At 37.6% G+C, this 14,769-nt stretch overlaps 1 protein-coding gene across 1 annotated transcript; it reads left to right on the top strand.

The window, feature by feature from the left end:
• The first annotated feature begins 1,441 nt into the window (after positions 1-1,441).
• On the top strand, positions 1,442-13,387 carry LOC143037588 (uncharacterized). Its single transcript, XM_076206043.1, has 2 exons — positions 1,442-1,537; positions 10,553-13,387. The coding sequence occupies exon 2, from the start codon at positions 10,681-10,683 to the stop codon at positions 11,968-11,970; it is 1,290 nt and encodes a 429-aa protein (XP_076062158.1). The 5' UTR covers positions 1,442-1,537; positions 10,553-10,680; the 3' UTR covers positions 11,971-13,387.
• The last annotated feature ends 1,382 nt before the right edge of the window (positions 13,388-14,769 follow it).

Here is a 14,769-nt window from a genome sequence, read left to right as displayed (position 1 = left end):
ACATACATCCTATCTATTCCCTGCGCGCGTTCCTAGATTAATAAATTGTTAAAGAATTAGTAATTAATAAGTGTCTTGCTTGTGGAGACGTATTCAATTTGCATGGTCTCCTGCTGAGCTCCGATCGGCGCCGCTTCGTTTTGGTGGGGGCGGGGGGTGGATGGCCTGGGCGGGCGCCGTGATGGGGGTTGTAAGTCACTTCATCGACGTATTCCCGGTCAATTGCACTACACTCAGAGTTTTTGCTTGAGGGGTTTTATACCCAAATAATCGACACTCGATTTGCTCACGAGGATGTAAATCCCCAACAGTCACATGAGGGAGGAAAGGACACTATTGGTCTTCCGAGATCGAGCGGTCTGACCTCCTTTGATGAACTCGATGCTTAGACTGCCTGTGTCCTGCGGCAGGTCAGGTCACGATGTCCGCTAGCCGGCTTCCGACGTTGCCAATAGTTCTACGTCTCCGTCCCTAGTTGTGAAGGGTACTACGAATAATGTTCATGTGGGAGGTGACACAGTTGCAATTGTTCCTTGAGGTAGACACTGTTCACGAGCGGGTTAGACACAATCCTAATTATTCTAATTGCCTAGCTTAAACAAATATGTGGCAGCGCGCAGGGGGGGGAGGGGGGTGTTGGGCGCTTTGTTTGGGCGCGAAAACCGTTGAGCATGGCTCTGAGAACACAAATCAAAAGGGGGGGGGGTTTCTAGATAATTAGAAGTCTCTCCCTTCGTTAAGGCACTGAAATTGATTGTCAAAAATGACATGACAGATGAAGAGGATAACGAGGAGGAGAAAGGACAGGATGTAGCTACTAGAAGTCTTAAGGACTCTGGTAATTCCCCCGAGTATAGGGAACGAAGGGCTGAAACGGTGAGAAAACAGACGAGAAAATGGGAAGGTGAGACAGCGAGCCGGGTGTCACAATTTCAAAAATTGTGACAGGTGAAAAAAAATAATAAAGATGAAAAGTTTTTTAAAATAAACACTCAGACTTACATATAAAGGGAAGATATATATATATATATATATATATATATATATATATGTATGTATATATATATACATATATATGTATATATATATATATACATACATATTATATATATATATATATATATATATACATACATAAATATATATATATATATTTATGCATGTATATGTATATATATATGTATATATATATATATATATATATATATATATATATATATATACATATATGTATATATGTATATATATATATACATATATGTATATATGTATACATATAAATATGTATATATATATCTATATAATATATGTATATATATACATATATATATATATATATATATAATATTTAGGTCGAGCACTTACCCCTCCCCCCTTAATAAAAACAAAGATAGTCCACTTTGCTCTACTGCCCTGTTTGTTTATATATTATGATATCGTAGCCCAGCCAGCACTCTGTCAGGGTATTTAGGAGCTCGTTTAGTTTTCGTGGCTGTGCCTCGTCCAAGCCAAACACATGTCCCTCCTACTTGATTTCGTGAGTGCAATCAAATAGTACCAAGGTAGTTTAGAGTATGTATAGTGTGTTTGTATTTGGCATGTGCTACACTTAAATTTCCGTTTCGCAGTTCATTTGGCATTCAGATCAGGGGTAAACGTTAGGTGTTTATAATTGTTTGCCAATATCACAGCTGCAATTATTACCTATATTATCAGCTAGCTCTTATAATTTTGAACCCCATTAATAAGTACAGCAAATTAATAGTAACGTCGTTAGCGGTTTTTAAATAAGTGACTGACGAACTTCTTTATATATTTTAAGCGGTAGGTTAGGTAAGGAGTCACAGCTGCAATTCTTACCTATATCATTGGCTAGCTCTTATAATTCTGAGTATTTTGAACCCTATATATAAGTACTGCAAATTCTGAAAATGATGACAACAGGTAATGCACTTGGGTTAGATAGATGTCATGTGGAGTGTTTGAAGAAGGGAGGTACAGTAATAGTGGACTGGCTAGTTAGGTTGTTTAATGGGTATTTAAGGAAGAGTAGAGTGGAGGAGGACTGGAAGAGTGCCTGTATATTTCCACTTTACAAGGGAAAAGGGGACGAATGTGAGTGTACTACTTTCAGAAGGATCAGTTTGATGAGTGTAGTTGGGAAGGTTTTAACAGATAGGATTAGGTGAGGAGCAGAGGGAGTGATTGGTTAGGAAGAGTGTGGGTGTAGGAAAGGTAGGGATTGTGTGGATCAGATTTTTGTAATAAGGCTGATATGTGAGAAAGCTTTAGAAAAAATAAGTGTTTTTTTGGGCCTTGATTTGCAAAAGGCTTATGACAGGGTAGACAAGAAGGCACTGTGAGAGGTTTTGCAGATATATGGGATTAGGGGAAAACTGTTCAGGGGAGTTAAGAGTTTTTATGAGAGTAGTAGAGCCTATGTTAGAATTGGAAATGGACAGAGTGAGTAGTTAGGTAAAGGTGGGGCTCCATTGGGGATGTGTCATGTTGCCATGGCTGTTCAATGTGTACATGGATGGGGTGCTGCAGGAAGTAAATTTGAGGATAATGAGCAGGGGATTGAAGATGGATAAAGAAAATGGAGAAGAATGGAAAGTGAGCCAATTATTGTTTGCTAATGACACTGTGGTAGGAGAAAGTTAAGGGTAAATGTGGGTAAAAGTAAGGTGATGAGATGTACTAGGAGAGAAGATGGCAGTGAGTTGGAACTAAATCTTAAAAGAGAGAAGCTGAACTGGATAGATTTAGGATTTGGGGGTTGCATGTGCCAGGAAAGGGAGGAGAGGAGGTGGAGGTACAATGTAGATTGAGAGAAACAAGTAAATGCCTTGGGGTATTAAAAAGTTTATGAGAAATAGGCATCTGGGAAAGGATGCAAAGATGAGATTATATGAAGGGATGTATGCCGATGGCATTGTACAGTATGGGGTAGAGATTTATTTAAGAGAGGCAGAGAGGAAAAATTTAAATGTGTTCAAGATGAAATGTCTGAAAAGTATGGCAGGGAGATAGAGTAAGAAATGAGGAGAGCAGGGGTGGAAAAGGAGATGACAGATAGGGCTGATAAAAGAGTATTGCGATGGTTTGGACACATGGAAAGAATTAATGTAGAAAGATTATTAAAGTAGGTGTGGAAGGCAGAGGTGGGTGGATTGAACTTGATGGGACAACTGAGGATGAAATGGATAAATGGGGTGATGAGCAAGAGGGGAATGTCAACTGAACAAGGAAGGGAGAGGGCAGGAGATAGGGATAAGTAGAGAATGGCTGTGTATAGATGATACTGTGATATAAGGAAGGGAGGAGTAGGGAGTGATCATGTGTGAATGATATTTTGACCCAACGTGAAGGGATTTCTCCCCATCTTCCCTTTTTCTGCATGAGGGGACAGAGAATGAAGCAGCATTCCTGTGGATGTGCTGTGTCTTGCTACATTGCTTCTGACCCAGGGCAGTGGGCAGGATACAGGGATGACCTGTCATCCATGAGGAGCTAAGATGAGAGGTAGGAAAATGTGGTGGATGGGAGTGGAATAGGTGGGAGAGGGTACATGCTTTTGACTTGGCTAACTACTTTATAAGGGGGAAAACTGTTGTAGTTAGATAGTTGGTCATTTTTAAACAAATTAAGACTAAAGGAACAGATAGGTCAGGTGTAACAGCTGCAATTCTTACCTGTATCATTGACTAGCTCGTATCATTCTGAGTATTTTGAACACCATATATAAGTACTGCAAATTAATAGTAATATTGGTAGTGATTTTTTATAAAATTGGGTAAATTTCCAGAACCACGCAAGTACAGATTTTTAACATGATACTTGCATTGTCCAATAGCTCCTAACCTAATGTAACTGTTCCATAAAAAAAAAATAGAGCTTTCCAATGCAAAAAAGAAAAGAGTGAAAATATGTGCATAATACTGGAATAGAACAAAAAAGTGAGACAGGTGAATATATTGGTATAAGGATTTTCACCAATCTCACAGCAGCAATTTTTACCTATGTCATTGTCTAGCTCTTATTCAGAATATTTTGAACCCTATATATAAATAATGCACATTAATACTAACATTGGTAGCAGTTTTAAAAAAAAATTTAGACTGCAAACATCTCTATTTACTAAGAATTAGGTTAAGTTAGGTCTCACAGCTGCAATTCTTACCTATATCATCAGCTAGCTCTCATCATTCTGAGTATTTTGAACCCCATGTATACATACTGCAAATTATAGTAACATTGGGATTAAAAAAAAAATGAGACTGGTTTATGTCTTCATATTTACCAATGTGTGTATCCTGTTTCCTTATATTCTGATTTGGGGGTGGGACTCCATTTTGTCTTCTTAGGTACAAAAATAAAGAATTTAAGATGTTCACTGTCTAATCTCTGAGTTCAAGTTAAAATTTATCTAGATCACTTCAAACTTGGGTAGGTGAGGATTCTGATTTGTGTCCTCTGTGTTCTCCCCCAGTTGATCTTGACCAGATTTGTCCACTAGTACAAGATTTTCCTTAAACACTTCAGTACAAGACAAATTCTCACATGCAGCATCAGCTACCATATCACACTACTTGCATTATAGAATATAAAGTCACTACTGTGTTACTTGTTCTCTTTTACTCTGAGTAATAATAAACACAGAAAATGTGAACAAATCAGTTCACAGAATCCGTGGTTAACTCATGTACAGCTACAAAAAATATATATATAATCAAGACGCCAATACCAGCATCCTCGTTTACCCATTCACACCTCAAGACGCCTATGTAGGCGTCATCATACCAAAGTAGTTAAGATTATATTTAATCCCCTGATTCACCCAGAATTGATCAAGTCTCCTTTCAAATAGTACTACAGTAGAAGCAGAAGCCAGATTTAATGAATTCCTCTTTAGCAGAAGCCCAATTTAAAGGAACTTTAAAATCAAATGTGGAATATCCTGGAAAGCTCAAACTGGCAAACATAATTCCATTAAACTGAGCATATTCCATTATTTAAAGGCAAAAACAATAATAGAAGAGCACTGAGCCCCATTGTGGATGGTATTTAATAGAGACTCAATATAACAGAAAATTGTATTGAATAGGGTGTCAATAATGAACACCAAGTTTAGTGTAAAAATATATTTAGTGAACTCTCCTTGGCTGAATCAGTTTACTAAATTGGGCTTCTACTGTATACTTTTAGCCTCTACAACACTATTGGAAAGACTGTTGAACAAGCTTTGTCTCGGTCTCATTTAACATTTTGGTTTAAAAATCTTCCTGCTGTTGTTCTGTGTTGGGCCTTCCTTCAGTTAATTTTTTATATTGATTGCAGGATCATACCATTGATTCAAGATCTTGTATACATCTGCAAAGTTTCCTCTCCATCTGCGATATGCCATCATTAGGAGGTCAAGTCACTTTAAATCTTTCTTCAAAACATTGATTTTGTAGTCCTGGTACTATATTATAGGCTCTATGCATCACATTTTCTCTTATCCTGATGTCTTTTTTTCTCATATGGTGACCAGATCAACTGAGCATATTCCAATTGGGGGCACACAATTGATTTGAATAATGTCCTAAATGTTCAAATGATTGCCATATCATACCCATATAGTTGACCTTATTCACCTTCTCTTGTACTGTATGTGTTCTTCAAAAGTCCATCTCCCATTTGTCTTCATTCCAAGATCTATCTCCCTAAGGGTTCTCTCCTTTGTAGTTATATGTTCACCTTTATGTTGCATTTAATATACTGTACCTCACATGTGCTTAAAGCCACTATATATCTTCATATATGTGCACTTTTGTGGGTGGGAGGGCATCAACCATCCTTGACCATTCTTTCAGGGAGTCTTCTTGGAGTATGCCTCTCCTCTTTAGTTTTTATTCCCTGGCAAACTTTTGTGTCATCAACAAATAAGTATATGTCTGACCATACACACTCAGGCAAATCATTGTTGTAGATGACAAAAACCAGTAGTCCAAGGAGTCTTCCCAGAGAAATTACATTATAAACTGAAAATATTCTATTAATTTGTACTTTTTGCTTCTTCCCCAACTGAAATGCAGAAACCCATCCAAGAATATTTCCTTCAACTCCATACCCATTTAGCTTCTTCAGTAGTCCTTCATGAGTCACTTTGTCAAATAATTTCTGGAAATCCATATAAACTACATCTGTTTCCCCTCCATCAAGAATTTTGTACCAATGTCTGACCATGTGTATCGGTTGTAGTACTGTAGATCTTCCTGGAATGAACCCAGAGTATCTTTATAAGAATAAAAAAATTTGTGATACATGATGCATGATATGGTTCCTTAGAATGAACTCCAGATCTCATTTTGATGGGAGAAATGTTAATGAGGCATTGAATGTCAATGAAGAACCAAATAATAATATAGAGCAAGGTATAGATAAAAAACAAAATGATAATGTAAGACATGATATTGAAACTCAAAATGTGTCATAAAGAAATAATCACGAGTTTCTTAAAACCATGGACTTTAATGCTCGTAGTATTAGGAACAAATTTCAAGAAATACAGGCGTATGTCAAAAGCGAAAAATCTCGATATGATAGGAATAACGGGGACATGGTTAAATGGTACAGAGTTCGAAGCTGAATTTAATATTGCGGGATTTAAACACTTTCATCAGGATAGAAACCACAAGAAAGGTGGTGATGTTCTGTAGTACGTTAAAAGTAATGTCCATGCCTGTGTTTTAGAGAAAGTGAAACAGGATGCATAAGATAGTTTATGGGTAGAATTAACCCAAACAAATGGACAAAAAAATGAATGTAGATGTAATATATAGGCCAAAAACATTATTATTAGCAGACGACAAAATATTTCAAGAAATGTCTAGTTTCTGCAATCGGGAATTATTGATAATGGGTGATTTCAATTTTACTGACATTGATTGGAGGACCCTTGAACATGGCCATACAGGTAGTCGCTTGATAGATTTTCTCGGTGACAATTACTTAGTTTAGCATGTAAAAGAGCCCACAAGACATGGAGACTTATTTGATCTTTTTATCACCAGCCGCAAAAGCATGGTAACTGATGTAGAAGTCGGTGAATCTGTTGCAAATAGCGATCACAACATAGTCAGATTCAAAACTCCTAAACAATTTTAGAATAGATACTTGTGCTTCTAAAATACCCGATTTCAGTAAAGCTCAGTTCATAGGACTATACGCCAGGAGCTTCAGCTTACAGATTGGGAGGCAAAATTAAACGAAAGGCCTGTAGATCAGAATGTGGGAAATATTTCAAAATACGCTCACTAAGATGATTCAAACTTACATTCCTTTTAAGGACAGACGTCCCCCAAATCAGGCTCGCCCAAAGTGGCTCGACAAAGAAACTGAAAAAAGTATTGCTAAAAAGAGACAGGCTTATAAGAAATATAAATGCTCGGGGTGTACCTAATGACTATGAAAGTTATGTATCAATACAGAGAGATTTAAAAAAGACAATAAGAAAAAGAAAACGACAATACGAAATGAACATCGCTGATAAATCCAAAGAGAATCCCAAAGAATTCTATAGTTACATTAGAGATAAAAAGGTTGTTAGGAATCACATTGGTCCACTATTATCTGCTGACGGTCAACTTGAATATTCAAATGAAGGAATGTGTAATATCTTAAACAATTATTTTAGCTCAGTATTCGAAAACGAAACACCTCAAAGTGAACTCCAAACTGAAATCTGTGAAAAGTCTAGGGTGAACTTACTCACTCCGGTAGATATAACAAAAGAAAAAAATGAAATATGTACCGTATAGAGAAACTCAAAATTAATAAAACACCAGGGCCTGACGGTTGGCATCCAAGAATCTTAAAGGAAAAAAAATGAGATTGTTGTTCCATTAGAAATTATTTTCAAGAAATCCATCATATCCGAGAATGGAAGCTAGCTAACGTTACTCCCATGTTCAAAAAAGGTGACAAAAAGAAACCAAATAACTATAGGCCTATAAGTTTGACTTCAATCGTAGGAAAAATTATGGAAACTAGCATCAGAGATGCTATCGAATATCATTTAGAAAGTAACCGTTTGATAAATGATAGCCAGTATGGTTTCAGACGGGAAACGTTCTTGCGTGACTAACTTACTCGAATTCTACAACACAGTTATCTCGAATTATGACAAAATAAACAATATAGATTTAATATATCTAGACTTTGCAAATGCTTTTGAAACCGTCCCACATGAAAGACTACTTACTAAATTAGCTTTGCATGGAATAAGTGGTAGCCTATTAGGTTGGACTAGTAATTGGTTGAAAGGTCGAAAACAGAGAGTTGTTTTAAATGGAAAAACTTCTGGATGGAAAAGTGTTGCAAGTGGAGTTCCTCAGGGTTCCGTTCTTTGGGCCACTTCTATTCATAGTATATATAAATGATATAGACCATGGACTAAAATCTACTGTTTCCAAATTTGCTGATGATACAAAACTGTGCAGAGTGGCAAATGATCACCCAAACCAATTAGATATTCAAGAAGATTTAGATCAATTACAGCAATGGTCTGAAAAGTGGCTAATGAAATTTAACACAAGTAAATGCAAGGTAATGCACATAGGTAAAAATAACAGTAAGTACGATTACAAGTTATTTGGAAATTCGTTAACAAAAGTGGATAGTGAAAAAGATCTCGGCGTAATTATCAGTAACGACCTCAAATCATCCAAGCAGTGTATTTCAGCCTCTGAGAAAGCAAATAAGATTCTGGGATTGATTGCGCGATCTTTTGATTTCAAAAGTCCATCACTCATTAACAAGCTATATAAATCGTTAGTTCGTCCACATTTGGAATATGCTGTTTCCGTATGGTCACCGAATCTCATTAAAGACATTGACAGACTGGAAAAAGTACAACGGCGAGCCACAAAACTGATTCCAAATATCAAAAATAAATCATACGAAAATCGACTTAAGCACATGAAACAGTTTTCCCTAAAAAAGCGTAGACTCAGAAATGACTTGATACAGGTCTTTAAAATTCTAAAGGGAATTGACAACATCAAAAGTGACAAAATGTTAACATTGAATGAGAATCAGACAAGAAATAATGGTCTTAAACTGTCTGGAAATAGATTCAATTTGGAAGTGGGTAGAAATAACTTCGCCAATCGTGTGGTTAATGAATGGAATAAACTCCTTGCACAGGTAGTGCAGTGTAGTTCAGTTCGAAGCTTTAAGAATCATTTAGATAAATACCTAAGTAAGATGCTGTAATGATTATGATTTATGTTATATTATTTGTTTTTGTTTTGTTATAATTTGTCTGTCTGATTTTCATTTATTATATTAGTTATATGTCAATTTATTATAATTTACTATTTACCTGTTTGTTTATTATTTTAACTATACCTATGCATTTATTTATGTATTTTATTTGTTATTTACATTATTAAAGGTTTTTATTTATTATTAATATGATTTTTTTTTTTTTTTTTTTTTTTTTTTTTGCATCCGACATAGATATTGATAAAAATGTCTCCTGTCGGCATGCTCCGCCTTTGTAATCCTTTGTAACCTTTCAGATAATAACTTGTACATGTAGAGCTCACTGGCCGATAGTTGGTGATATCAGATTTACCCCCCCTTTTTTGTATATACCTTTTTCATATGCTGATTTCCAATCCTGATGTAAACTTCCTTCTCTATTCACTAAAAAAAAAAAAAAAAAAAAAAAAAAAAATAGCTTCCCACACAGAGTGATAGACACTTGGAACAAATTGGACAAAGAAACAGTATGTGCAAACACTATTCAAGATTTTAAGAAAAAATTTGATGCTGAGAGATACAAAGACGGGTCACCACGAGCATAACTCCCTTCCCGTATAATACAACTAGGTAAATACTAGTATTACACTTATGTTATTCTTGCTCACCTGGTTTACTCACCTAGAAGGGCCACTGGTCTCAGCCAAGCCATGGTCAGGCAGCCCAGTTTAGCTAAAAATAAGAACTATCTGTAGATCTCATATATTTGTCATACAAGGAAGAGGATCTGGTATGACATTTGTAGCACAGCTAACTTATGAGTTGTCATATCACATGATGACCCACACTGTAGAGAAGCCTTTCCAACAGGATCACCTCAAACTGTATATGATAACTCAGGCTGGAGAGAAGACTTTCCTTTGTGATCTATGCAATTTTGCTTTCACAAGAAAAGGTGCTCTTACATGACATATGATGATCCACACTAGAGAGGAGCCTTTCAAGTGTGATCTGTGTGATACAGCTTTCGCCAAAACGAGTGTCATCATCTTGAGTATGCATGTAGTTGTTGGGTCATTTTCAGCACATTTTTAATGAAAAGAAGAATGTAATATATCATAGCATCATATACACTAGTAAATTTGTTTTATGTGAGATGATGGCATGTACAAAATTGGTCTGTTTAGGTACAAAGAGACTAAAGTATGAAATGGTTCATGTATGAAACATCCACAATCTTATTATTACATAATCTTAAAGTGTTAAGTGTCAATCTTATAATCACATTTTCTTTTTCCAGGATGAAGGTCACTATCAACATTCCTTGGGAAGAACTATGTAGATCCCATATGTCTGTCATACAGTGAAGAGGATCTGGTATGACATCTGCAGCACAGCTAACTTATGAGTTGATTTAAATATCACGTGATGACCCACATTGTAGAGAAGCCTTTCCAACAGGACCTATGTAATGCAGCTCTCTCAAGTAGGAGTCATCTCAAACATCATATAGTTACTCACACTGCAGAGAAGCCATTCCACTGTGACCTGTGTGATGCAGCCTTCTCACAAAAGGGTGATCTTACATGTCACAGGGCGACTCACACTGGAAAGAAGGCTTTCAAGTGTGACCAGTGTGGTGCAGCCTTTTCAGCTAAAAGCAGTGTCATACGTCACATGGTGACTCACACTGGAAAGAAGCATTACCAGTGTGACCTGTGCAATGCAGCTTTCCCACAAAAGAGTTCTCTCAATGATCACATGGTGACTCACACTGGAGAGAAGCCTTTCCAGTGTGGCCTGTGCAATGCAGTCTTCTCACGGAAGAATGGCCTTCAATATCACGTGATGACTCACACTGGAGAGAAGCCTTTCCAGTGTGACCTGTGTGATGCAACTTTCTCCCAAAAGAGTCACCTCAAAGATCACGTGATGACCCACACAGGAGAGAAACCTTTTCAATGTGACCTGTGCAATGCAGCTTTCTCACGAAAGAGTCATCTCAATGATCATGTGATGACTCACACTGGAGAGAAGCCTTTCCAGTGTGGGCTGTGCAATGAAGGGTTCTCACGAAAAAGCAGCCTCAAACATCACATGGTGATTCACACTGGAGAGAAGCCTTTCCAGTGTGACCTGTGTGATGCAACTTTCTCACGAAAGAATTACCTCAAAAATCACATGATGACCCACACAGGAGAGAAGCCTTTCCAATGTAACCTGTGTGATGCAACTTTCTCACAAAAAAGTCACCTCAAATATCATCTGAGAACCCACACAGGGGAGAAGCCTTTCCAGTGTGACCTTTGTGATACAGCTTTCTCACAAAAGAGTCACCTCAAAGATCACGTAAAAACCCACACAGGAGAGAAGCCGTTCCATTGTGACCTGTGTGATGCAGCTTTCTCACACAAGAGTTCATTCAATCGTCATGTGATGACCCACACTGGAAAGAAGCCATTCCAGTGTGACCTGTGTGATGCAGCTTACTCACAAAAGAGGGACCTCAAATTTCATGTTATGTCTCACACAGGAGAGAAACCTTTCCAGTGTGGCCTGTGTGATTCTGCTTTCTCAAGAAAAGTTGCTCTCACACGACATATGATGACCCACACAGGAGAGAAACCATTCCAGTGTGACCACTGTGATGCAGCCTTCTCAGTAAAAAGAAGTCTCATACGTCACATAATGACTCACACTGGAGAGAAACCAGTCTAGTGTGACCTGTGCAATTTTTCTTTTCCACAAAAGTTATCTCACATGGCATATGATGACCCTTAATAGTGAGAGGTCTTTCCAGTTTGACCTGTGTGATGCAGCTTTTTCACAAAAGAGTCACCTTAAACATCATGTGATGACTTACACTGGTGAGAAGTTTTTCCAGTATGACCTGTGTGATAAAGCTTTTCAACAAAAGCAAACATCACATAATGACTCTCACAGAAAAGAAGTCTTTCCAGTGTGATCTGTGCAATGCAGCTTTATCAAGAAAGGGTTATCTCAAACTGCATATGACCCACACTGGAGTGGAAGCTTTCCAGTGTGACCTGTGTGAATCTGCTTTATCAAGAAAGAGTACTTTTCATGGCATATAATGACCCACACTGGTGGGGAGCCTTTCAAGTGTGACCTGTGTGATGCAGTTTTCACACAAAAGATTCATCAAACTACATTGATGACTCACACTGAAGAAAAGCCATTCTTTAGTGATCTGTATGATGCAGCTTTCTCATAATAGATTGGTCTCAAATGTCACGTGATCACCCACACTGGAGAGAAGCTTTTCCAGAATATTCATCTAAAATGTCATGTACCTACTCACTCTGGAGAGGCCCTTTCCAGTGTGTTTTGTGCAATGCAGATTTCTCACAAAAGGATGATCTCAAATATCATGTAATGACCCTTGCTGGAGAAGATCTCTCCAACAGCATGACCTGTGATGTAGAACTTTCTCACAAAAGGGTGATCTGAAATTGCATGTGATGTCCCACATGGAGAGAAGCCTTTCCACCATGACCTGTGCAATGCAGCTTTCTCACGAAGGAGTACTATCAAACTGTGTAAGATGATCAACATAGGAGGGAAGCCTTTCCACTGTCACTTACACAATATAGCTTTCTCATGGAGTAATGTCAAATGGCATATGATGATCAACACAGGAGAGAAGCCTTTCTAGTGTAACTTGTGTGATGCAACTTTTTTGTGAGATGTTTTAAAAAATCACATGATAACCCATTGCAATGCACATTTTTCACTAAAGACTTGAAATGTGTTGGGAGATAGTCATTAGATTCAAACTGCCTTTGAGGCAGAAATGCATATGATGTACAACTAAAAAAAGAATTACTACCAAGTTCTTTCAGCAAAGGTGGTCTGTATAAACAAGTACTGTATGAAATTGTTATGATTTATTCAGTGATACTGTGGTAAAGTCATACACCAGTGCAGTAGTTTTAGTGAATGTTTTATAGGACCAGAATGTCTAAAATGTGTTCATCATCTCAATTTATATGTGTTGGAAATTATCTGATTTAAGCTTGAGCCTGATATGTTATAGAAACAGTTGAATGCCACTTAATCTATACAAAATAAGTAAATGAAGTAGTGTAATGAATGACTGTAGTGTCATGAAACTTCAGAATAAAAAGAAAAATTGAAATACTGTTTTATTACAATGCTTAAATGCATGCCTTACAAGCCACACTCACCAAACACTTGTTGTTTTAATCCTTATTCATGACATGAATTGTACAAGTGTATTTACCTAATTATATTATAAAGGAAAGGAGCAACACCCATTGGGTTCTGTCTCCTAATCTCCAATGCATCATACCTAGTCTGAAATTCATCTATAATACAAACTTATTCTATATCCTTCATTTCCTATTATCATATTTAGATTTGAATTTTATATGTGGAAAACTATTTCTTTGCATCCTTTAAACATATAATTTCCCTTAATTTGTTCTCATGACCTCTTAAATCCCTTCTATCCTTAACCAAGAGATCTTTTCTGTCAATGTATCTATCTTATTTACTGACCTGAATACTGTGATCATATCACCTCTTTCTATTTGATCTTTCATAGTTGGTAGACCCAGTACTCTTAGTCTTTCCTCATATGGCTCATCTACCAGGCTGGGGACCAGTTTGGTTACTGCCTTTGGTATTTACCTAATTGAAGTATATAGGAAAAGAGCAACACTTGTTGGGTCTCCTATTCTCTAATTTTCTAACATACTTAGACTCAGATTCATGCACAGTTCCAATTTAATCTATATCATTTATTTCCAATTATCATACTTACATTTGAATTCGTGTATTGTTTGAGCTTGGGCTATATCACCCAAGCTATTCCACATATGCATCTATATACATACATACATATACCAAGGCTTTTTCCCCCTTACAAGGGGGGTAGCCAAAAAGAAAAAGGCATAAAATCATTCCCACCCATTCCATCCCTGAATACACTCCACACCCCTCCACCCTCCCTCTTATCTTAGCACCTCCTGAATGACGGGTCATCCCTGCACCTTGTCCACTGCCCTGGGTCAGAAGCAGTGTCGTAAGACACAGCACATCCACAGCAAGGCCGCTTCATTAAATCGGCGACCCCCCCTCTCCGTCCCCCCATTGCATAAAATGAAAGGACGGGGAGAAATCCCTTCGGGCTGCGTCAAATTTTGCTCACACATACTACCTCACCCCCATCCACCTGCCCATTCCACCTCATGCTATCACAACATCATCCATATACAACCATTCTCCATTCACCCCTGTCTTCTGTCCTCTCCCGTCCTTCCTCAACAGACATTCCCCTCTTCCCCAAAGCCCCCTTCACCCCATCCATCCACCTCATCCTAGGACGCCCCCTCATGTTCACTCCCTCCACATCTGCCTTCCACACCTCTTTTACTAGTCTTTCTTCACTCATTCTTTCCATGTATCCAAACCATCCTAATATTCTTTCATCAACCCTATCTCCCAGCTCCCTTTCCACCCCCGTTCTCCTCC

This window comes from Oratosquilla oratoria, chromosome 22 (genome assembly GCF_046742065.1).
Source record: "Oratosquilla oratoria isolate Oo_2021 chromosome 22, ASM4674206v1, whole genome shotgun sequence".
NCBI classification, from domain to species: domain Eukaryota; kingdom Metazoa; phylum Arthropoda; class Malacostraca; order Stomatopoda; family Squillidae; genus Oratosquilla; species Oratosquilla oratoria.
The sequence above is the reverse complement of the archived record's forward strand: the minus strand, read 5'-3'. Positions and strand labels throughout refer to the sequence as shown.